Source organism: Puntigrus tetrazona, chromosome 4 (assembly GCF_018831695.1).
Source record: "Puntigrus tetrazona isolate hp1 chromosome 4, ASM1883169v1, whole genome shotgun sequence".
In the NCBI taxonomy this organism is placed as follows: domain Eukaryota; kingdom Metazoa; phylum Chordata; class Actinopteri; order Cypriniformes; family Cyprinidae; genus Puntigrus; species Puntigrus tetrazona.
Window position 1 is genome coordinate 7,477,482 of NC_056702.1, and position 23,018 is coordinate 7,500,499.

Sequence of the window (23,018 nt, forward strand, 5' to 3'; positions counted from 1 at the left end):
ATATATCTGACATATAGTATACATAAATATAGTTAATAATAGTGTGGAAAACGTAGAGCGATATACATAATTAAAAATACTTTGTACGAGTGGAATTGGCTTTCTTTCTGGCTTTTGGATTAAAAGCGAACTTTTATTTTGAAATACAATCGCAGTTTCCTGCGTCTAGCGCACCGGAACAGAAAAGCGCTGCGACTGTTCGTCTGAAAACCTGCTGTGTAATCTTGCCTGTACAGTCACTAGCCGAATTTATTACAAAGAAAAAAAAAGCAGTCATGCCTGATTATTTAGGAACAGAGCAGCGCAAAGTAAAAGAAGAGGAGAAGGAAGACAAACCAATTCGATGTAATATTTGTGAAGACTTTAGGGTGGATTTTAAATTAAACGAATTAGCGGTGAATTAGCATTTATTGACTAGCCGATCTGCAGTTGGAATTTGTCAACAAAAGCCGAATCTACTAAACTCAAACGATTTTAATGTTGTATCATTCTTTTCAGGTTTTATTTCATGTATTTACTCTACCAAGTTCATTATATGAGTTGTCAAACGTTTCCGTATTAGTCTTAATCTAAACAGTCTAAACCCGATGTGTATCTGCCATCCTTTAACATATACATATCTCAATTATTTATCTGTATTAATCTATTTTTTTTTATCTCTCAGCGTTGGATGAAGGAGATATTGCACTCCTGAAAACCTATGTAAGTGGTAGTACTACAAAAGCTGACTGTTCTAGTATTCAAATGGCTTTCACTTATTATAAGCTGCAGCAGTGTTATTTGTAATTTGTTCATTGTAATTTTTGTTTGTGAAAAGGGGCAAAGCACATATTCCAGACAGATTAAACAAGTGGAAGATGACATTCAACAGCTTCTGAAGAAAATAAATGAGCTGACGGGTAAGTGTGCTGTCATTTCCACTTGGGGAACTACTTTTGTTTTGCTACTCACAATGTGACAGATGCATTGATGCTGTATATTGTGTTTTTCTTGCAGGTATTAAAGAGTCTGATACAGGTCTGGCTCCTCCAGCATTATGGGATCTGGCTGCAGACAAACAAACTCTCCAGAGTGAACAGCCACTGCAGGTGGCGAGGTACGAGGGGACAGACATTTCAGTTCTTAAGGGTTTCTTTTAAAGACAAATTAATGGCTTACAATATACTACCTTTTTAAAGCTTTTTTTTTTTTTTTAAAGAAATAATGCTTTTATTAAGCAGTGTTGCATTCAGTTGATTAAAAGTGACACTAAAGCATTTTATATTATTACAAAAAGATTTGAATAAATTCTATTAATCTAAAAGAAACCTTGACTTGGCAGCACATTTGGTTTCAGCACTGGTAATGACAAGAAATGCTTTATGAGCATTGAACTAGCCTATATTTATCATCATCACGTAAGATGAAGGTTGAAGAAACGGCTGCTGAATATTCAGCTTTGTTTTAAATGATTATATTTCACAATGTTACAGTTGTGAACCTTTTAAATAAAGGAAATGTAGTTTTCTTTAAGCATAAGAAAAATCTTTGTGTGTTTATCAGCATGGGACATTAAAATTGGTGTCTATGGTTTTATTTGTTGGTAGATGCACCAAGATAATCAATTCTGACTCTGAGGATCCAAAGTACATTATTAATGTAAAACAGTTTGCCAAGTTTGTGGTGGATCTGAGCGATCAGGTCGCTCCAACAGACATCGAGGAAGGAATGAGAGTTGGGTAAGCTGAAATGATGCATCAGGTATTACAAACTTTTCAGCTAATCGGTATCTAAAAGAGTTGCATTCTGTATCTGTTAACAGGGTTGACAGGAATAAGTATCAGATCCATATTCCACTGCCACCCAAAATCGACCCCACTGTGACTATGATGCAGGTATGAAACCGCTAAGGCTGCTTGGCCTCATGCATATTATCAAAGCAACACTACAGGAATAATTACGCACTGCGCTTAAATAGGTGGAGGAGAAGCCTGATGTGACCTACAGTGACGTTGGAGGCTGCAAAGAGCAGATCGAGAAGCTGAGAGAAGTGGTTGAGACCCCTCTGCTCCACGTAAGTCGGGACCGCATCGAAATGTACCTGTTAAAAACAAACAGTAAGTGTACTTCTCAATTTCTGAAATCAATCTCTATTCTCCTAATTCCAGCCGGAGCGCTTTGTGAACCTGGGTATTGAGCCTCCAAAAGGTGTTTTGCTGTTCGGGCCCCCTGGTACAGGGAAAACCCTGTGCGCTCGAGCTGTGGCTAACCGCACTGACGCTTGTTTCATCCGAGTCATCGGATCCGAGCTGGTTCAGAAGTATGTAGGAGAGGTACGTGCCTTTTCCATCAAGCTGTTACAAAATAGGTCCTTTTCAACTCATTCCGAACCTGCAGAAGTTTCTCTCTTATGTTGAACATAAAAGATGATTTTTTTTTAAAGAATGCTGGTAATCAAACAGTTGATGGTCCCCATTGACTTCCATAGTATTTCTTTACCTTGTATTGAAGTCAGTGGAGACAAACAACTGTTTGATTGTCAGCATTCTTCAAAATTTCATCTTACCCTTTTAAAAATGTTTATAATACGTTTTTGTGTTTAATGCAGGGTGCCAGGATGGTTCGTGAACTGTTTGAAATGGCAAGGACTAAGAAAGCATGTCTGATCTTCTTTGATGAAATCGATGCCATTGGAGGTAAAATATCCAATTTTAAACAACCTAATGCTACAGTCAGGCTCAGATGATTTCAGCTTCTTTTGGCAGACTGTGCAGCTTGAGGTTTTGGGATTTCTGTCTGTAAACCAACCCTGAGTATAGTTTTAAAAGTCTTAGATTTACATAGAAAAACAATGGAAAGGTAGCACAGCTCTGTGTGAATGGCCTCTAATTACATTTGAAGGGATAATCAACTGAAATAAAAACTTTGCAATCGTTTACTCTGCCTCAAAGGTGGCAGAATATTCCTTTTTGGGTGGACTGTCCCTTTAAAATCTCAGCTTTTGTTTTTGTCTGACAGATCAGTTTTACCTTTCGTCTGTCTTCTTACAGGTGCCCGCTTTGATGATGGGGCTGGAGGAGATAATGAAGTGCAGAGAACCATGCTGGAGCTGATCAACCAGCTGGATGGATTCGACCCCAGAGGAAACATTAAAGTCCTGATGGCCACCAACAGACCAGACACCCTGGATCCTGCTCTGATGAGACCGGGCCGTCTGGACAGAAAGATCGAGTTCAGCCTGCCCGACTTGGAAGTGAGTTTTAGCTACAGAATAGCTATCATTTAAAGGCAACTCGCGTAGTGTAATATCACATTCCTATACATGTATGTAACCATTCGTGCTCTGTTTCTAGGGACGTACTCACATCTTCAAGATTCATGCCCGCTCTATGAGTGTGGAAAGAGATATCCGCTTCGAGCTTCTCGCACGCCTCTGTCCTAACAGCACAGGTGAGTCCACACAAAATAGATGATATTTGCATGTGGAGGCCTTCAAGCTGTAGTTAACATTGCTGTGTTTTTTTCTTCTCCAAGGTGCTGAGATTCGCAGCGTGTGTACAGAGGCAGGAATGTTTGCCATCCGAGCTCGTAGAAAAATCGCTACAGAAAAAGACTTTCTGGAGGCCGTGAACAAGGTCATCAAATCCTACGCTAAATTCAGCGCCACCCCTCGCTACATGACTTACAACTAAAACCGCTGCTCTTAGATGTGCTTCTTCCCGCTTGAACGTTTTGTTATTTGCCCGATGATTCAAGGATTCTCGTATGTCCTGTCACTTTTCCTGTGGCATCAAATGATTAAATAAAACATTATCCTTACTACATGGTCTTTTTATTGCTTATTATAAATTGATAACAAATATAGGGAATTGTATAAATACAAAGGCATTTTGAGAAAGAAACGTTTAATAATTTAGAGCACTGATTTGCATTTATTATACAAAAATATCTTAAATCCACACCAGCATAAAAACACAATAATATGCACCATGTTATATGCAGTTCCAACTAATTGTGGAGCTTTGGTCATCATTACTGAAACGAAAAAGCATCGGTACAGAAAAATCAAAGAATAACTGAACACTTGATTTGAAAGAAAAAGTGCTAGGGGTGGACCGTTTATAGGCAAATGTGTGCCAAACGTGTCCAAGACAGTCTCAGCCTGTGGCCTTTCCATATAATGTTCTAAATACAAGAACAACTACATAACATTTGCAAGACTTCGTGGAATCAGCCGTTTCAGTAATCACTAACTAAGACCCCTTTATGTTAATATTGTTCTCAATTGGTTCCAAGAACCCCTAGAGCAACCTAGATAAGCCTTTAGCCAAATGTGTCACCGACTGACTGGAGGAGGGGGAACGCCTAAAACAAAACAGTCCAATCAATATCTGGCAAGCGTGTTCTCAGAAACATCAGATTAAAGTATATCATGCAACAAAAAGCAGCATCTTCACCAACAGTGCAATTATCTGATCATGTCTTTAAAAAGATGCGACACTTTAGCTCTTTTTCCACCGAATGCTACAGTCAGATGAAAAATTCCAAAAAAACATAAAACAAAAATTAAATACAGCAAAAAGAAAAACGTGTGCAATTGTACAACTTAATTTCTATCATAAAAATAAGCTTACAGGAATGTCAATAAAGGATTTGAACCAGCGCTACAAAATAAACGCCGGTTAAAATTCCATCTACACTAATTGCACTTAAAAAGAACAGAAGGTACAAAGTGTTTTATAGTCATTAGTAACAAACTGCAGTGGAGCATATGACTATGTCTGGTGCAATAAAACAGCACCGATCATACTAAGCTCAACATTTGCTAGTATATTCACATTAAATAAAGTGTTTCCATCTAAAACATTTTGGCCTGTCTCCTCGTTATCACGACACCCTAAAGTGATTCAGGAGTAACAGTACTTGTGCTTATTTCAGCACTCTATCCATGTTCTGTCCCTCAGTTTGGTTTGTGCGACTTCACTGGACATCAAGGCAGACGGAGACGCCCCTCGAGCGTTTACAATGCAACACTGCGTCATGAATGGTGGGGAAAATGAGGTCAGGGGTCACGGGCTCACAGAAAAAGTTTAGTGTCCTGAGCTCAGAGAGAAGAGTCCCTGCACAACACACAAACATATAAAAACTCTTACAAAGGTCTTAGGAAATAATTTCTTATATGCGCTAACATTAAAAATTCTGTTCATGTCAACATAAACATTAGTTTGACCTGACCACATGACCCTTTATTAGTTCCAACTCTAGGTGGAGATGTTTGCCACGTTCAACAAATATATCAGAATGAACTTTAACCTACATAAAACATCTCGGCCGAATCATTTAGTATTATACAATTTTATTAAAAAAAAAAAATGTATGCATGTATAAATGTAATTAATTACTCATTGCTACAGTTAAAAAAATACTATTAAATTAGAAACCAGTCAAATTGCCTGAAGAAAACATTACCGACATCAATAACAAAACCAACCAAAAAGAGTCTCAAAAAAAATGGGGTTTTACTGAGAAAAAACTATTCAAATAAAAGATTTTTGTTTATTATATTAAATTACATAGAAATTAAAAATGTATAAAATGTAATTACTGCTACATCCAGCAGGTTTAACTCAGATTGAGTCAAAAATACTAATATATATATATATATATATATATATATATATATATATATATATATATATATATATATATATATATATATATATATATATATATATTTTGTGTAAAATGAAATGAATTACTTACTGCTACATCCAGCAAGCACAACTTTCACATCGACTGTTGCAAACTCCTTTATCACCTGCAAGAAAAAAAAAGAACTATTGCAAAATGTACAACCACAAATGACTCAATATGGTTTCCACAATGTTGTGGGGGGATGCCAAGGTGTTGCGAAACAGCTGCTAAGGTGTTCCTAGTGTTTTTAGGTCACTGGACGTATGTAATTTTGTATCCACTGAGCAAATATCATGAATCAGATCACTTAAGTAACAACACACCCTGTCTCACCAAGCCACGTCATATCAATATTGCAAACAATAAGGGAAATATAGCAAGCTGAAGTTTAATATCAAGAGTCAGTGGTTTGTTCAAACATCTAACCCTAAAGTATAAAAAGCAGTAGAACAAGCTGCTCAATAAGCAACAGCGCAACATATGGTCTAACGTATTAATCCAGATCTCACTAATAGGTCTTCAAGTGTCTTCTTTGGACAAAAAAAAAGTAGTTGACTTACTGATTTAATTGTTTTGGCTCCTACTGAGTCAATAAAGTTAACGGGAGTAAAGTCCAGTATGATGGTGTGAATGGGGGTCAGACGCTGGAGAAAGAAGTCGTCCTCCGACTCAGACTCAGTGTGGTTCTCATTCATCTGGCCATTGGTATACACATCATTCATCTGCTTTTTCGCCCCAGTCACCACTTCATGAGTGACGCCCAGCTCCACATCCTGTGGTGGCACCGCAGAACATGTCAGTCAGTCACACACTTCAAAAAAAAAGCTGTCACGTTGCATTGAAATATTTTACAGAAGAAACTTTGCTCTAAAATGTTGACATCGTGCGGTTGAATGTGCATTTATTTGAAATAACATTTGACTTGCAAACAAATTTATACATGCATCAGAAATCCCAACATGCTAAGCCTTCGTTAAAAAAAAAAAAAAAAACATCATACCAATAGGACAACTGCATTTTTCTTCATTGGAGAACAGTGGTTTACAGCCTTCTTCTCCTTGTTGTCTCTTTTTGCATATTTTAGCTGTGATTTCCTGCCGGCGAGCAGTTGTGCTGGGTCGATTCCAGTCTGCAGCCATAAAAAAATAAATAAACGCTTGCTGCTTATGAGAGTTTCTCAACACAACTCTTGCTTTTCAACATATACTCAAGGACAGAACCATAAAACACAAAATATTTGAGGTTAATAATAACTTCAAGTATTTGGTCTCACCTTTGCCTTGAGGGCGCTCACATACAGGTCACTGTTTGCAAAGTATATGGAAGTATTGGACTGAAAAATCTTAATCCCTGAGCATTCCTCAGCCTTGAGAAACAGAACAAACGACTGATAAGAGGACAAAGATTGTGGTGGAAAAAAAGGATGATGGATTAAATCAGGCCTAATTGGGTGCCTGTGACTAGGAAAAGCTCGAGAACAGCACTTCTGGAATGAAGCAGGTTACGGATTGAGGTTATTCATAGGAGAGTTAAGATGCTTTAATGTATTTTAAAAGAAATGTTTTACCTCTTCGTACTCATCCACATCACAGTACAGTCCCGTATCTGGGATTTGTCCAAGAACAGCATTTTTCGGGCTTAAAATAAATAAGATCTGAATTAGACATTTCCCGTGGCAAGTACGAAAGTAATAAACGGATCATAAGTGAAATATCAGGTTTCATATTGATTTCCTATATTTCAGCTGTCTTTGTATGAATTGCAATTAGAGCAGTATGAAATTATGCATCATATAAATCTTGCATGTAAACACAAAATACTTAATAGTTACTTTACTATTTATTTATTACACATTATCAGTACATTTAATAAAATATATGCATTTATAAATAATTTTTGTTTTAATTCAAAAGGCAGATTTTGTGATCAATTGGCATCGGAGCAGTAAATCATGATGTTTTACCATTGTGTTCGGTAAATTACTGTGAGTATGGCAAAGCCCATGGCAACCACCAGACCATAATCCAGACCCAGAAGAACTGAGGCGAAAAAGGACACCAGCCAAATCGCCTGAAGAAAACATATCAGACATTATCAATAACAGAAGCAAATTTCATCATGGTTAGTTTAAATGGAGGTTAATCAGTAAAACCGATATGATGATGAACAGAACCAAATGAAGTGCCTCTGACACTCACCAGTTCAATTTTGCTTGTTCTCCACAATGAAGGAATGTCTTTCAATTGCTTAAACATCCCAAGAAGATTGACTATGATGATAGCAGCCAACACCGTCTAATGAGAGCACAAAGACAACACTAATAAACCATCTGATCTCTGATCTTTGTCTTTTTGCACTAAGATGTTCTGCCAAGAGGAACTGCCCTTTGCACTTCCCAAAAAAGTCCCAGAAATTTTAAGCCATTTTTTTAAATTCGTTTTTGCACAAAATCAAGAGGCTCCATGGCAAGCATATATCATATAGCACTTCACTTACTGTAGGTAAAGGCTGAAAGACAAATCCAATGGCCACCACCACCAGTAGCACAAGTATGGATGCCAAGAATCCCGCGATCTGCAGAAACCAATCAGAATAATTAAATTGGTTGTTCAAGACCGTTTTATCTTTTCTTTTTGCTGTTACAGCAAAGCAATAGCCACCGAGACTAGGTCATTATGAAAGGGACACTAAATTTCAGAAAATGCATTTTCGCAATCATCCATTGCAAGCATTTATGACTACATATCAAAGATAGGGCACATTACTCAAATATGTCTCACTCACTTCAGTATGCCCTCCTGTGCTCTCCTGTACCAGGCTGCGAGACATTGAGGCGGTAACGACAAACGTGTGGAAGAATGAACTCATAAAGTTACAAAGTCCCAGCGCCATAAGCTCCTGCAGTCACATTTAACACAAAATGACTTCATTAGATCATGTGATTTCATGTCGAGGTCATAAAAATATTACAACTATTGTACAACAGCTGTGGCTTTGAAAACTTTAGTTGATGCATTGTAACTAAAAATAGCAGCTCACACTGTGTATAGCCTATTTTACATACTGTGAATGATATACGCTGCAATTTTTAAAGAAATTAAAACAGATTCACTGTATTTTTTTTAAATAAAATAAAATGACTTATTGGAGCAAAAACCTTTTGAATGGTAGCATACATGTAATTACACTCTAGCTACAGTAATAGTATGTCAACATGCTACAGCAAACATAGCCCTGATTTCCTAGTTACTGTCAGTTGTCCTCATTAAGTTGAGGATCTTGGCTGTTCACACAAAAATGTGACCTAAACAGGCAAACTTGAGAGTTACTGAGGTCACGATCCGTCTCTATTACTGTTGTATTACTTTGCATAATGTTGTCCCACATGAACTTTCCCTGCAATTAGTATACTATAAGTCACTTTGGACAAAAGGACCTACTAAACAAAGAGTAACTAAGTTACCGAAAGGTCTGGACATTCAGCTCCAACTTAAAGCCATAGAAACCAAAATAAAGGGCAGCTGAATAAAATCCAATTCCCTGCCGCTAGGAAACTGATTCAGATTAATAAGATACAGTGTAGCAGCACATCTGTTGTTTTATCATTTCAAACCTAACCAACTAATTTGTGCGAAGTGTTTACTTGGAAAATACGCTCATTTTATTCTCTACCTGATTTCCATCCACACTGTAGCCATGCTTAAGAGCAAAGATTTTGGCTAATGATATTGCAATCGAGAAGCCGACAACAGCTATAGCGAAGGCGTCTGGGAAGAGGTTAGGAAAGACTGAGAAGTCTGGAATCTTGGGTGGCAGCAACCTTAAAACAAAACATTAAGAAAGAAATATCACATTTGTAAGAATGTAAACCATTTCAGTTTGGTATATGTAAGTAAGGTTGCACAATCTTACCCAGTGGGAATTTTACCCACAACTTCTACTCCATAGTTTTCAGACATAACCATGCCATACGAGACTCCAGTGGACACAATTACCTTGAAAGAACAAGAACATCATGTATTCAGACAAAGGGTTTCTTAGTGTATGCATAAGCAATATACATTTCAGAGGAAGGGTGTTTTATAATTTACCACAATGATTTCTCCAGGGATGGGGATGGGTAGCTTCTTTTTGAAGCGTTCATTGAGATCTTTGATGAAGTACAGGAACACCGTACAGACCAGTCCAATAATTAGAGTGACAACATTAGTGCTCGCAATGTTCCTGAAGACAGCGTCAAGACTCTGCAGACAAACATAATAAACCATAAAGCATACAGCCAGAAAAGAGCAATAATCACAGAGTTATTTTTGTACTATTTATATACCATTACAGTACTTTCTTATTTCTTACATTTCTTATTAAATAATTGGTCATACATTAACTTAATCTGTCCTTGTTACATTATATGTACTATTATAATAACAATAAATTATGCATAATAATTAAGTAACCCTAACCATAAAATAAGTTTTTAATAAATATTACTCAGTACTGAAATTAAAATCACACCATAACAAGGACACCTTAAAATAATTAATATTTTACATTATCTGTGAATTTTCATGCCAATTGTTTTTTTTGTAATTTTTAGTAATGCTTTTGTCTTTTTTTTTTTTTTTATTAATTTCATAGGTCTGTTTTTCAGTTTTAAGTTTAGTAATTGTAGTCCATTAACATTTTATTTCAACTATTTTGTAATTAAGCCAATAATATTACTCAATAATTATTCATCTCATACTTACATTTTATTATAGCTTTATTTCAATTAACAAAGCTACCCTTAAACAACAATAACTGGCCTTGAAAATACCATATTTATTTGAGATTCAATTAATGTGATAAACACTAATGAAAACATGTGACTAAGTGTTTATGAACTAATGTGAAGCATGTGCACAGGCGCAAGTGCGTCATGTATCAACAAAAAGCACCCTAAGGTTTCCCCCAGGGTCGAAGGTTACTCACATGTACTACAGAGAGAGGCCCATTGAAGCGCGCAGTGTGCACTCCCAGCAGGTACTTGATCTGCGACACGGAGACGTGCACAGCAGCAGCTGTGGTGAAACCTCGCACCAGCGGTTCAGTGAGGTAAATCGCCAAGAAGCCAAATCTCAGCAGACCCAGAACAAACTATAGGAGAACAGAACAAATATGTTCCCAAACATCAACCTGAGAGTACCTCCGGCTACGGTAACTTTAGGAGAGTCATATGAATTCTTCAGTTTGATCAGGTTTACAGTTTTCCATGAAAGGTGTCTATTATAAACACTGTGTAGGCCTGCATGAGATGTCTGTAATGTATACCCTCAACCCGTTTTAATAGGTTAATGGTAACATTATATTGCATTTCAACAAAAAAAAAAAAAGCTGGCCGTTTTAGCTGACAATATGAGCTGAGTGACTTAGATCAAGAGAAAACGCTTGCACAAAAGTATTTTTCACGTGGTTTATCTACAAAAGATGGGGCTGATCACAGATACTGGACATGCACTAGTCTTAATCAACTACATTTAGGATCAAACAGTGCAAATAAAGATGAGTATAGCAAATCAAGAGAAAAATGATGAACTAAGAAATAAGAAATGATATGCCTCACCCTAAATATAATTAAAGATGATGACTGTATTCTACGCTAATGTTGATATTCAAAATGTATAAAATAGCAGCCCACCTGAATGATTCCTACTAGGGTTGTCAGAGCTACAACCACCTCCACCCTTCTGGCGTCACGAGCCACAAAATCCACAACCTGTGACGCGTTTGTCCCGTTGACTGCAAACATTGAGTCTGGGGCCTCCCTTACAGCAACCCCGCCGATCATCAGACTGATTACTGCAAAAGTACCTGAAAAAAAATGCTCTAAAGTTAAGTATTATCACAAACAAATGTTTGTATATGTTATAAGCTGTCTCACCAGACATTATATTTATGCAAATATTGTCTATTGTTTAAACCTTCTAATAATATCAGACAATGATAGGAAAATATTTTTTCTGTATACCCTATTATTGCATTATTGCTGCATGATCACTTCTACATCAGTATATTAATCATGCAAAATGTTTTAGATTAAATCTATACTATTGTTATGTTTTTTTTATATTTGTATATATTTAATGCAAAGGGATTTTTTACTACTTAACTTGTGTCTTTTACCTTACAGTGTCACTGAGTGAGAGTAACAGGTGGTGTAATCACTCTTTGACACACTTTGTTGTCACTGGAACAGGAGCTCCTTTATCATGTGAGCAAGTATGTCTCAGTGCATTTAGAAAATTGAGCTCTGCCTCTCTCTTCGTCTAGATAAAGCCCTCTGTATTTGGGTCTGGGACAGAGCGTGAGTGTTGTTTAAACAGGAGACATCATGCTTCTTTGCAGAAGGACTTTGTCAAATGTTTGAACTAGGGCCAATTCTCTGGCTCTCAAGTGTAGCCACAGGGGCCGAGAAAACAAGATATTGAAGCAACATCTCTGGTTTGGGTAACCTTTCGAACCTTTGATCTATGTTCTTGGTGGTGTTTCTAATATCCTGCAGGGATTTCTTAGGGTTTTAAGATCCCCGCATTAAACAGGAGAAAAACAGCTCAGCGGGGCATCTGCCGTCCATAAAACAGCGCACCAACACTAATGTTCTTAGAAACGCCACTTTCATTTCCTGCATACGAATGTCAGGAGCAGTACAATTTTAGAGCTGTATAATTGGCATGAACTATGAAAAACGATAAGACATTGCCAGGAGGAGTTTTAGGAAGGATTTTAGATCTTATCTAATTGGACTACACTTGTTTAGGCTGACAGTTATGCTTTGCTTATTAACAATGACTTAGCAGAATTGTACAGAGGAATGTCATATTTCAGCTTACTCCAAGTCAATGTGACCAGCGTGTAAAGCAACCAACGCAAGTTGTGTGTAATGTAATGCGTTGGGTTTGTGAAAATAAAAAGTACAATAATAAACAGGTGTTAAAAAAATAAGTCTCCACAAAGTCCCATTGCATGAAATCATTGTAGTGTCCACCAATCCAATTACAACTTCCCAGACCAAGAAAAAAACTTTCAATTTATGTGAGCAATACGCACCAGACGGCGAACCAACCAACCGTGGGTGGTCCGTCTGAAGCCGAGACCATATTTCAAGTCACAAGCATGTTATTAAATGTCTGGCATACATGCCAATGGGTCTCACCTATTGATATGTGTTTGGAGGTACCAAAGAACGTGTATAATAGCACGGGATAAAACGACGAGTATAAACCAAACACTGGGGGAACCGCTGCCAACATCGCATACGCAAGACCTGTTGAATGTAACAAAACAAGAGAGAAATTATCTATCGAATATGTTCAGTGATCAGTGACATAAGAGTAAAATAAATTAATTAACAACAATGTATAGTTATGTTTTTCATAAATATTTTTAATAAAATAAATAATTTTATCACAAAGAAATTAAACAAAATTACTACTAATACTACTATATACATGCATTTTAATATAATTATTATTCGTTTTTAATATCAACCAGTTTTTAAAAACACCCGACCTTGAGGTAGCTGCATTACACCCGTGCTGATACCAGAGACTATGTCTCCAAACAAGTATTCCTTTAGTGGATATGACGGCAGCCATGTTAAAATGGGCAGAAACCCAAATACAACAGATCTGACTTTATCAGATGAACAGCTGAAAAATAAGAAAGAGTTGATTGTTAATATGAATGCGTCATATGGTTTTAAAGTGCGTATCAAAATTCTGCAAACTACATTTAAAAGCCATTTAAACCACGATTTAAATAGGTTTGATGTACCGTACTTGTGCAACAAGTGAACAGGACATCAGAAGATCATCAGTTAAAAACAACTTAATTATACTCCGACTTTGTCAGTTAAAGGAAACTGAGTCATCAATTTATCCAGCTCAGACCGGGACAGGCAGGTTTAACAAAAGCAATGTCACAATTGTTGTGTAATACTAGTAGTCCTGCAATATTATATGGGGGATATGATAAAATAATAAGACAGTCATAAATGGCAAATGGTTGTTTACTTAATCAATTGTTTCCTCAGTCCAAGCTAATTATCTAAAGTTCAGATAACGCTTGATAAAATTATTATAGCTTTAAAAAAAAAAAAAGTGAAACAGGACAACTGAAAACATTTATATATTCGGTGGGGTCCATGCTTGTATTTAGCTTTTTAAATATATATGATAATATAACTATTTGAAATAATGTAATATTGAATAATAATAGTTAAACTGAAAAACGACGACAAATGTCAGAAGCACTCAAACTGCATGAACTTCACAAGTACAAAAGCTGATGATGACTTGAGAATGATCATCTTGTGCTTTACTGGACCTTATCACCTGTACAAAGAGTTGCACGATCAATGTCACAATCCGCTTTGTATGATTAATGGCCTATAATGCATTACAGGATGCATTTCTCAACACAGTCTCAGACTTTTGGACTCTACTGTAGCTCAAAAAGTCAAAAATCAAAGACCAGAAAAGGAAGCATGATGCACTGAAACATCCCTACCGGAGCTGCTCAGTCACTCTCCGTTGAAAGGACTTGGTTGTCCTCTTCTTCCTATGCAGGAGCTCCGACTCAATATAGCCTTCATTGAACACGGGACGTTCCACATGGTACATCGTTGTAGCGGACGGTTGCTCACTTGCACTTAAGCGCTCCATAGCAGCAGTGGAAACAAAGGCATGTCAGGCTACGACGACCTCGTGAATGAACTCGTGTACTTGCTCTACTTCCTCTTCCTGTTTTCAATGAATGGTAGAAAGCGCTCTGCGAAGAAAGAAAATGGCTAAGAATCGACTTCACAAACAATCACGCACACAACGCTGAACCAATCTAAGCATGTTTAGTCGATCGGCTATTAGGTAACAAAACATTTTGTGTCACGCTGACAACCCCCTTGGTTTTATCTGGAGGCTTGCAGTGGTCAAGCTCTGCTGGTGTATGATTACAAGTCCTCAAAATAATCGTGAATGACAGCCAACTTTGGTCCGTACAGAGACGATCTATCATGCAGCGACATACTGGACACTTAAATGCTGTGTCAAGAACAAGCACAAAGAAACCAACATGCAAACATATAAAATAACCTGCAGGAAAAAATAAATAAATAAAGCTGTTTTTGGTTTGATTTGGTTTTTGGCAATAATAATAATAATAATAATAATAATAATAATAATAATAATGATATTATCCATTCAGAGAAACAAAGTTATGAAAAGTATTATGGTTTTATCCACACACACCAGCGTGTCTAATACACATAACTTGTATGGAGGACACAGTGTACAGCTTGAGTAATAACAACCTATCCATGGATCCAGTCCATTTTTAGCACAGTCCTCTGCAAATCTCAAGACCACGGTACAATAAAATGTACTGGAAGTGCCTGATGCCAGTGGTACAGGCCAATGTTGACAAAGCACTGGTAACAACATTACAAACGACACCCATGACACGCAAGGGTCATTCTGTGAATGGCAATGATGCCACAAATCAAAGCACATTTAATTGTGCAATTCCTGGAAAAATCGTGTTAATCATTGTAAAAGTATGTTAAGACATTTTTAACTACGTTGGCAAACATATGAAGTTATCTTTATCATTTTTATTTAGTTTGGTTTGGTTTGCCAGGAGACACTAACTTGTCACTGAAATGTTATCATTCCTGTATGAAGACATGCCAAAATGCATTCTGCCCAAGAAAGAAAAAAAAGCATTGAAAATGACTGATTCGCAGGATTTATATTGATGCATTTACAAAAACGCGGTAAACGCTGCTTTTAGCTTTTTGTCATTAAAGTCTTTTTTGCCACATGTTTATGGGGGAACATGAACAGGAACAAATACACAGCATTTGACACATGCATATGTCAACAGCACAGTCCTGAGGTAATAACTTCCAACGTCGTACGTGTCTTTCTGCCATACTCCGTCCCCTCACGCGTTTAAAAAAAAAAATAAGGCAAAACAAACCCGAAAGAAACATTTTTGCAGAGCGTCCTTGCTCTGCTCAACGCCAGGACTCTATAAACCTGTTAAGCAGGTACAACATAGTGTAACTACGGGGATTCGCGCATTTGTCGTAGTTTAAAAGAAAAGAAACGAGCCTAAGCATCTTACCTCTCACCGCTTCCGTCCTGAAAATGACCCAAGGTCGGTGAACTGAGCTGAGAAGAGCGTGAGCATCGATAGTCCAGTTACTGTATAACATTTGAAAGCCCTTTAACTGCCGACTACAGCTGCGTCATCCGCCGCGCTGATAAGAAAAGCGCGACGTACCTCATGCGTCACTGCTTACGCCAGAACAGCAACCTGGGACATGTAGTTCTTTTCTAACTCAACCGTATCAGATAAACTCAACTGTAAACAAGATAAACACCTCGCGTGAGATACCCTGTAGATTACAGAGAGACCACTAAAACGCGTAATCATAGTTTTATAAGCAATTATGTTTAGAACAAGCATATTTTATACCAAATTATTATTGTTTTTCTAATGTAACGATGCAAAAGTCGTAAATGCAATGTAAGCGCGCCATCTTGTGTAAGAGTTATGCAACAACCAATAATTCCAAGGTAGGCTATTATGTGTTTAGACTGGTCTTATCTGGTATTAGCTGGCTGTATATATTATGCATATAAATTACAGTGATTTTTTGTTAGTTTTTAAGGTGTTTAAAAACGTTTAAAATGCTCCAAAAAGCTTGCCACCTTACACTAGGCCACACAGTTTTACATTTATAGCTAAATAACCTAACGGACTTCGGGCAAACTGAAGTCCCACCAAGTCCAGGTCACATCAAAAAGCAAAGGAAAATTAAAAAAAAAAAAAAAAAAAAGAAAGGAAAGCATTATGAAAGTTTTAGTACAATTATGGATTTCATTGAATTTGATAGTAATAATGAATTTCAGTAAAATCTAATTTCTGATATTTTAGATCAAAACATAGCCAATCACAATCACAACATACCCTGAAATTGTGTCACAACTAAACAAGCCTTTTCGGGTCCATGCTAATTTAGGATGAACAATTTATTCACATTAAGCCATAAAAACAATTATAGTCATAATCATCCTCATAATAAGGATTATTACACTGTCCTATAGCGAGCGGCCTTTAGTTTAGAGCTACAAACAGGCAGAATCATGTTACACTTTTAAAAGTAGAAATATTAAAATGATCTCACCTGTAGAGAAAACTGCAATAGCACCGCACTGGCACATAAAGCAAGAAAATAGAAATAAAACAGCTCCTCTGTGACAAATGACACCAGTCACTCTAAGACGCACATCCTGGATTTCTGAAATGCTATTTATAGGTCAGCTGTACAAGCCCATTGAATTTATTGCAGAGAAATATGGCAATGCAATGCTGATTACAATGTATTGTGCAATCCTCAAGTGGAGAGGATGCCATGCCGTGAACCTTGTTCAGTCCCGTTTCAACCGCAGAAGAACAATTTGTTCTTAGTGTTAACATCATTTTAATAACCTGTGCCGTTTTTCACTATAATAATCCTTTAATGCAGGTTTTACGGATGTTAAATGATCTTCACGAAGCCACAAATATATATATATATATATATATATATATATATATATATATATATATATATATATATATATATATATATATATATATAAAACCCTATGCAGGTGGGGTTGTGAGGGGTCTCCAGGAGGGGTCAGCATCTCCGTATAAATTCAATAAGAGGATAATAACTAGTTCATTGTGTATCTACAGCGAACAGATCATGCTTACAGAACGTTATAGAGTATGCTTGCACCTTAAAAAAGGCTCCCACAGGTGACTCGCATAGCGGAAAAGAAGAAAGGGAACGCCCACCGGTGCTTATAGCCTTCATGCGACGGGTGCTCGGCTTTCTGCGAGTTCATTGACTGCTAATCAGGAAATGCCTCATAAGACAACAAGCCCCGATTCAACGCGATCGATGCGCTCTGGTGATTTTAGATTTTAATGGTCAAAACGAGAGTTGTCGGGGCGTTACAGAAAGAGCCGATTTGATCCGATTCTGCAGGATGGAAATCTAGATAAGACAAAGTTGGGTGAACGCCGAAAGGTTGGTAGGTGAGACACATCACGCACCTTTGCGTTAATCATGGCAAAGACGAAAAGCGAGGAGTTCACTTTCGTCAGCCCGGTGGTGAAATATTTGCTTTTCTTCTTCAACGTGATCTTTTGGGTAAGTTTTGCTCAATGCCTCATATTATAATGCATTTCATATATCAACGTTATAATATAAAACACACCTTTTATACATTCGTTTTTGAAATATTTGCTTATAATATTAATAGACGAAAAATACACTCTAAATTATATTGCATTATGCCCAGACACACAAAATGTACTCTTCATATATAAAAGCCTAATAAATGCTGCTTATGTGGAGTTGTTTGTAACTGCTCCTCACATGATGTGGTTTAATGATTAATGCTCTACTCTTCAAGCTCCTACATTTTAATGCACGAGCAACCTTTGTGTTTATTAACGAAATTAATGTGCTTGGATGACATCCAGGCTGAATGATGGTCAAACTAGTCTAGCAGAGATTTAAAAGCAGCTCGCCCTGTATTCATAAAGACTGGTTAGTATGAACAAACACTAAAAACATCACCCATGGGCATGTCTCAACACCAGCGTGCATCACTGCACCACAGGCTAGATTCTCAGAATACCTCAAAAACAGTTCATGGCACACATAACAGGAGCCTAACCTGTGTGATCTTGACTCGACGTACTGAGAAACGCTCGGGGAACTGCCTGCGTTTCGCATTTTCGCAATAAACCGGGCCTGCTGCGCAATAAGATCTTTCTGGAATAATAATGAGTCCATATTAGACCTCATCGACAAAACCCTCTTTTGTGAAGTCCTTGATACTGCCAGTTTACTTTTCACAAACTTTTTTAAACTGGTGGCTGTTGCTAAGCAGCGGGTCTCATTGATTCATATGCTGATAGAGCGATGCAGTGTGTTTGGATGAGTGGGGGCCCCATGCTTCCTTTATTTGTTGCCCTGTAGCATTTACTGAATAATAGACCTAAATGAATAACGCCTCTTCAGAGAGAGAATCCAACACCCAAAATATTTAAAACCAGCTTTGATGCCTTAGTTGTCTGCAGAAAGGCATCACTATTGCTCTTAAGCTCCTGACTTTTTTTATGGCCAGCTCACTGAGATATTAGAGTGGGTTGCATTCTTGCCTGTGCAAATATGCGCATGCAAATACTTAAGGGGATTTCATGCTCGAAGCCTCCAAAACAACTCAGTTTTTACTACAGGGCAGTATAATACTGAGAAACTGCTGCACGGGACAGAAAAGCAGATCCGTGAACACCTGTGCCTATTGTAGTGATACAAAGCTCCACGTATCATACAGATTTTCCTTTGTGAAACTGAAAGCTTGTGCAGTTTTGTAATTTGTGGCTGTATGAATACAGGAAATGTTCAAACTTGTTTGCAAGTGGTTAGATTGGCGCGCCACAGATATTGTTTCCTGACTCTTATAATTAACAGTTTTTGGGCGCACAATGAACATAAATCTATTAAGATTAAACGATCAATGCTGGGCATGACTAAAAGGAGGATGCACGGTTTTCAATAACATCATTATGATACAATAAACGCTCTGTCCTTTCCTCAACAGGATTGTACTGGAAGTCAACTATTATTTAATAAATAAATGGTTTAATAAATGTATAAAGAGCACCTTCAAGTAACAACTAGGTTCTTTTCTAGCTTTAAAGGGATGTAAGAATACGGACGCTGATTTCTCAGAGAAAAGCGATACGGAGTTTCGCAGTAACCTGATAGCTGTGTCAGTAAAAGGGGGCTACATTGTGTCCGACAGACTAGGACCTTTTGTTGTGCGAGAAACGGAAAGTGAATGAACCTTCCCTTACGAACGTTTTTTGGGTGCAGCGTGGTGCAGTAACAGTGTTTTTTTATAACCGTGTAACAATGTGTTTGTATAACCACTGTTTAACTGTAGCACGGTTAAACTATTTTTGGTGTTGCAAAACCATGATTTATTTGTGGTCACCACGGTTTCCTGTACTCTTTTCAACTCACGGACTTTCACAAATGCCGACATAAGTACGTACAAATTGCATCATTTCCTGGCCTTAGTCAGATTCTTTTTGTTCACAGTTTTAGGTGAGCAACAGGCTTGACAACAAGAGTCTTTATTGAAGTTATTCGACCATTTACACACCTAAGTGCTTTTTTTATGTAGCAAAAAAAAAATGAATAAGCACCTTGAAGAGAAACAACATCGAGTTCATCTTTTGTTTCTCTGTTTTAACACACACTCTCTATCTGTGTTATAGGTAATCGCACTGATCCTAATATCTATTGGAGTTTATTCCAGGATAGTTAAACACGGTAAGTATGTTTACAGCAGGCAGCAGAACAGAGTTTATGTCCTCAGATATCTGTATTTATGTAGCTTTCTTCCTAGATGTTAAAGCTACTTTATATGGTGATGCTGCTAACCTATGCGCTTTTTTCACAACAAAGTGCAAAAGCAGCTACAAAAAAGGAGCTTATCAATTAATAGACTATCTAATGAATATAAAAGCAAGATTTTCTAGCTTGCCTTAAGTTATAGCTATTAAGTCAAAAAAAAAAAGTTTCAGGAAGTCAGCGTGGCACTCTACTGTAACTTACATTGACACCTAGTGGTTGCAAAGCAGCATTATGCAAAAGTACTAGTTTTCAGTAACCAGTGCTTTTTGTAGAACGTCAGGCATTCAACATTGAATCCACAGCGTCCATAATATAGGGTTACCAAGATGCAGTGAATCTTTTCTAGATCCAGTTGTGTATATACTGTGTTCTAGATAATGCTACGGTGGCCCAAAAGCTGTCCGTCCATCTCATAGGTTTGTTTTACTCTACAGAGACAGCGCTGGCCTGTCTGACGGTGGATCCTGCTCTGTTACTGATGATAGTGGGCATTCTCATGTTCTTCATCACGTTCTGCGGCTGTGTGGGCTCTCTGAGAGAAAACATATGCTTACTGCAGACAGTAAGTCTGTGATAAAGCCAGCTGCCTGCTTGGTCAGAATTGCTAGGGTCAGGACAGTATAGATGGCTTTGAAAATATCACAGCATAGCTTTGCTTAATTTTATTTTATTTTTTTTATCAAGTATACGCTGTATATGCTGTAACAGTATTGGTAAATGTTTAGTCAGGGACACGAGTGGAGATCACAAGATGCATTTTAAATAGAAATCTTAAAACACATAATCAAACCCTAACATCAAATCTTATTCCCTTGCAGTTCTGCATCATCCTAACGATCATCTTTCTGCTGCAGCTAGTGGCTGGTGTTCTGGGTTTTATCTTCTCAGACAAGGTAAAAACAAAAATTGCCATGAATGCCGTTAGTATGCTAATGGCAATGCTACAAGCCTGGATATATGTTAATGTTGCATTTACTAACCTTCGCTGGGTAACCTATGCGGATTTAATTCAAACCGTGTCTTTAGTTTGTTTGATTTACCTTTAATTCTTCAGATTACAGTATGGTTATTTGTGTGCACTATCAAATTCTTCTGTCTTTGTGTAGGATTTGTATAGACAGGCATAAGTACGCTATTTAAACAGTCTGGACGTGCCGTAACAAAACCCCCAGTCACAAACATTCTGGGTTTTTAGTCGATACGTTGCGCCCTCTGCTGTCTATCACTTTACCAGTGTGACGTGTCTAACGACAACGACAGATGACCAACGATTAATAAGCAGTAAACAGTAAACAATAAACAGTAGATGACCATTCTAATACATGTACTGTTTTCAATTATATTTATTCTCTACAGGCACGTGGCAAAGTAACAAAAATGGTTGACAACGCCATCAAGCATTACAGGGATGATATAGATCTTCAGAACCTCATTGACTACGGACAAAAACAGGTGAGGGTTGTGCAGACGTGCATAAAGCGTAATGCCGGTTTGTAATGGATGACGATCGTTTTTACGTTTCGTGATTTGACCAGTTTAACTGCTGTGGGGGAATCTCTTACATGGATTGGTCTCAGAACATCTACTTTAATTGTTCAAACGAGAACCCGAGCAAAGAGCGCTGTTCAGTGCCCTTCTCCTGCTGCCTGCTCTCCAAAGAGGAGGTGAGAAAAAGGGGTTTCTTAAATGATTATGTATGTAATATGCGACCCGGGACCACAAAACCAGTCATAAGGGTCAGTTGTATGAAACTGAGGTTTTTACATCACATGAAAACTGAAAATAAGCTTTTCGTGGATGTATGGTTTGTTAGGATAGGACCATATATGTAATCAATGTATTAAGAAAAAAAAATCACCTTTACATTGTCAAATTTGGTTCTTAGCAATGCATATTACTTAACTAAAATTAAGCTATGATGTATGATATATCTTCATGGAATCCATGATCTTTACTTAATATCCTAATAATTTTGGCATACAAAAATCTTTGTCCCATACGGCTATTGCTAAAAAAATATACCGGTTTGACTTAAGGCTGGTTATGTGGTCCAGGGTCACATATAGTTGCTAAAAATTATATTTGAAATATATTAAAATATAATTAAATAAAGGTTCAGTGTTATAATGTGTAATTATCATGTTATAACTATATTAAATGTAATCAATAATGCTGTAATATATTATAAAAATTGTACTAATATATTAAATGCCCCTTACCCTAATACCACTTTTTCTGTTTTGTCAGACTGTTATAAACACCATGTGTGGTCATGGGGCGCAGCAGCTGCAATACCTTGCAGCAAGTGCCTTCATTAACACCAACGGCTGCATTGATAAAGTGGTGAACTGGATCCACAGCAACCTGTTTCTGTTGGGAGGCATCGCACTGGCCCTGGCCATCCCACAGGTACCTCTCGCTACGATGTGCTAAATATCATTGTGAGCGACTTAAGATGTCGCAGAGTTCTGTCTTTTGATTTCTGACCTGAGAGCTTGATCTCTTCTGTTTTTCAGTTGGTTGGGATCCTCCTCTCTCAGATCCTTATTAATCAAATCCAGGATCAGATGAAACTACAGAATTACAACCAACAACATCACTCAGACCCCTGGAGTTGAAACAGTTGTGTAAATGTGTTTTTTTACAGAAAGCTTGGGAACTCATTGCTGCCTGAAGTGAATGACATGGACTGTATTTTGAATAAAAGAGTTTTCATATTACGTTTTCATATGTACGGTCAACTGTATGATATTTTCGAAACCAGAAAGTATATAGGAATAGTGTAAGACGAACTAAAAACCAAGAGGTCAATAAAACTATT

At 37.4% G+C, this 23,018-nt stretch overlaps 3 protein-coding genes across 4 annotated transcripts in view; 2 read left to right on the top strand and 1 right to left on the bottom strand.

The window, feature by feature from the left end:
- The first annotated feature begins 175 nt into the window (after window positions 1-175).
- psmc2 (proteasome 26S subunit, ATPase 2) lies at window positions 176-3,798 on the top strand. Its single transcript, XM_043236516.1, has 12 exons — window positions 176-345; window positions 665-702; window positions 818-899; window positions 997-1,096; window positions 1,587-1,718; window positions 1,802-1,874; window positions 1,958-2,053; window positions 2,148-2,312; window positions 2,588-2,675; window positions 3,030-3,232; window positions 3,333-3,429; window positions 3,514-3,798. The coding sequence occupies exons 1-12, from the start codon at window positions 276-278 to the stop codon at window positions 3,669-3,671; spliced, it is 1,302 nt and encodes a 433-aa protein (XP_043092451.1). The 5' UTR covers window positions 176-275; the 3' UTR covers window positions 3,672-3,798.
- A 69-nt stretch (window positions 3,799-3,867) lies between these two features.
- Window positions 3,868-17,011, bottom strand: slc26a5 (solute carrier family 26 member 5). 2 transcript variants are annotated; one of them, XM_043236515.1, is made up of 19 exons: window positions 16,898-17,011; window positions 14,218-14,478; window positions 13,219-13,358; window positions 12,863-12,973; window positions 11,348-11,520; window positions 10,642-10,806; window positions 9,765-9,917; window positions 9,586-9,668; window positions 9,346-9,493; window positions 8,458-8,571; window positions 8,170-8,247; window positions 7,872-7,967; window positions 7,637-7,743; window positions 7,241-7,310; window positions 6,947-7,039; window positions 6,674-6,802; window positions 6,234-6,446; window positions 5,743-5,797; window positions 3,868-5,099 (listed from the first exon to the last, which is right to left on the bottom strand). In XM_043236515.1, the coding sequence occupies exons 2-19, from the start codon at window positions 14,370-14,372 to the stop codon at window positions 4,960-4,962; spliced, it is 2,223 nt and encodes a 740-aa protein (XP_043092450.1). In that variant the 5' UTR covers window positions 14,373-14,478; window positions 16,898-17,011; the 3' UTR covers window positions 3,868-4,959. The 2 variants fall into 2 exon arrangements, with proteins under 2 accessions (XP_043092450.1, XP_043092449.1); XM_043236514.1 differs by lacking the exon at window positions 16,898-17,011 and adding an exon at window positions 15,832-15,988.
- Window positions 17,012-17,474: 463 nt separating this feature from the next.
- tspan33a (tetraspanin 33a) overlaps window positions 17,475-23,018 on the top strand; it is a 6,076-nt gene continuing 532 nt past the window's right edge. The window contains exons 1-8 of the mRNA XM_043237860.1: window positions 17,475-17,914; window positions 20,059-20,113; window positions 20,632-20,759; window positions 21,016-21,090; window positions 21,554-21,649; window positions 21,733-21,861; window positions 22,445-22,606; window positions 22,714-23,018. The exon at window positions 22,714-23,018 is cut by the window's right edge and continues 532 nt beyond it. Of these exons, the coding sequence (XP_043093795.1) occupies window positions 17,831-17,914; window positions 20,059-20,113; window positions 20,632-20,759; window positions 21,016-21,090; window positions 21,554-21,649; window positions 21,733-21,861; window positions 22,445-22,606; window positions 22,714-22,815 (831 nt within the window). The 5' untranslated portion in view covers window positions 17,475-17,830 and the 3' untranslated portion in view covers window positions 22,816-23,018. The remainder of the gene's footprint in view (window positions 17,915-20,058; window positions 20,114-20,631; window positions 20,760-21,015; window positions 21,091-21,553; window positions 21,650-21,732; window positions 21,862-22,444; window positions 22,607-22,713) is intronic.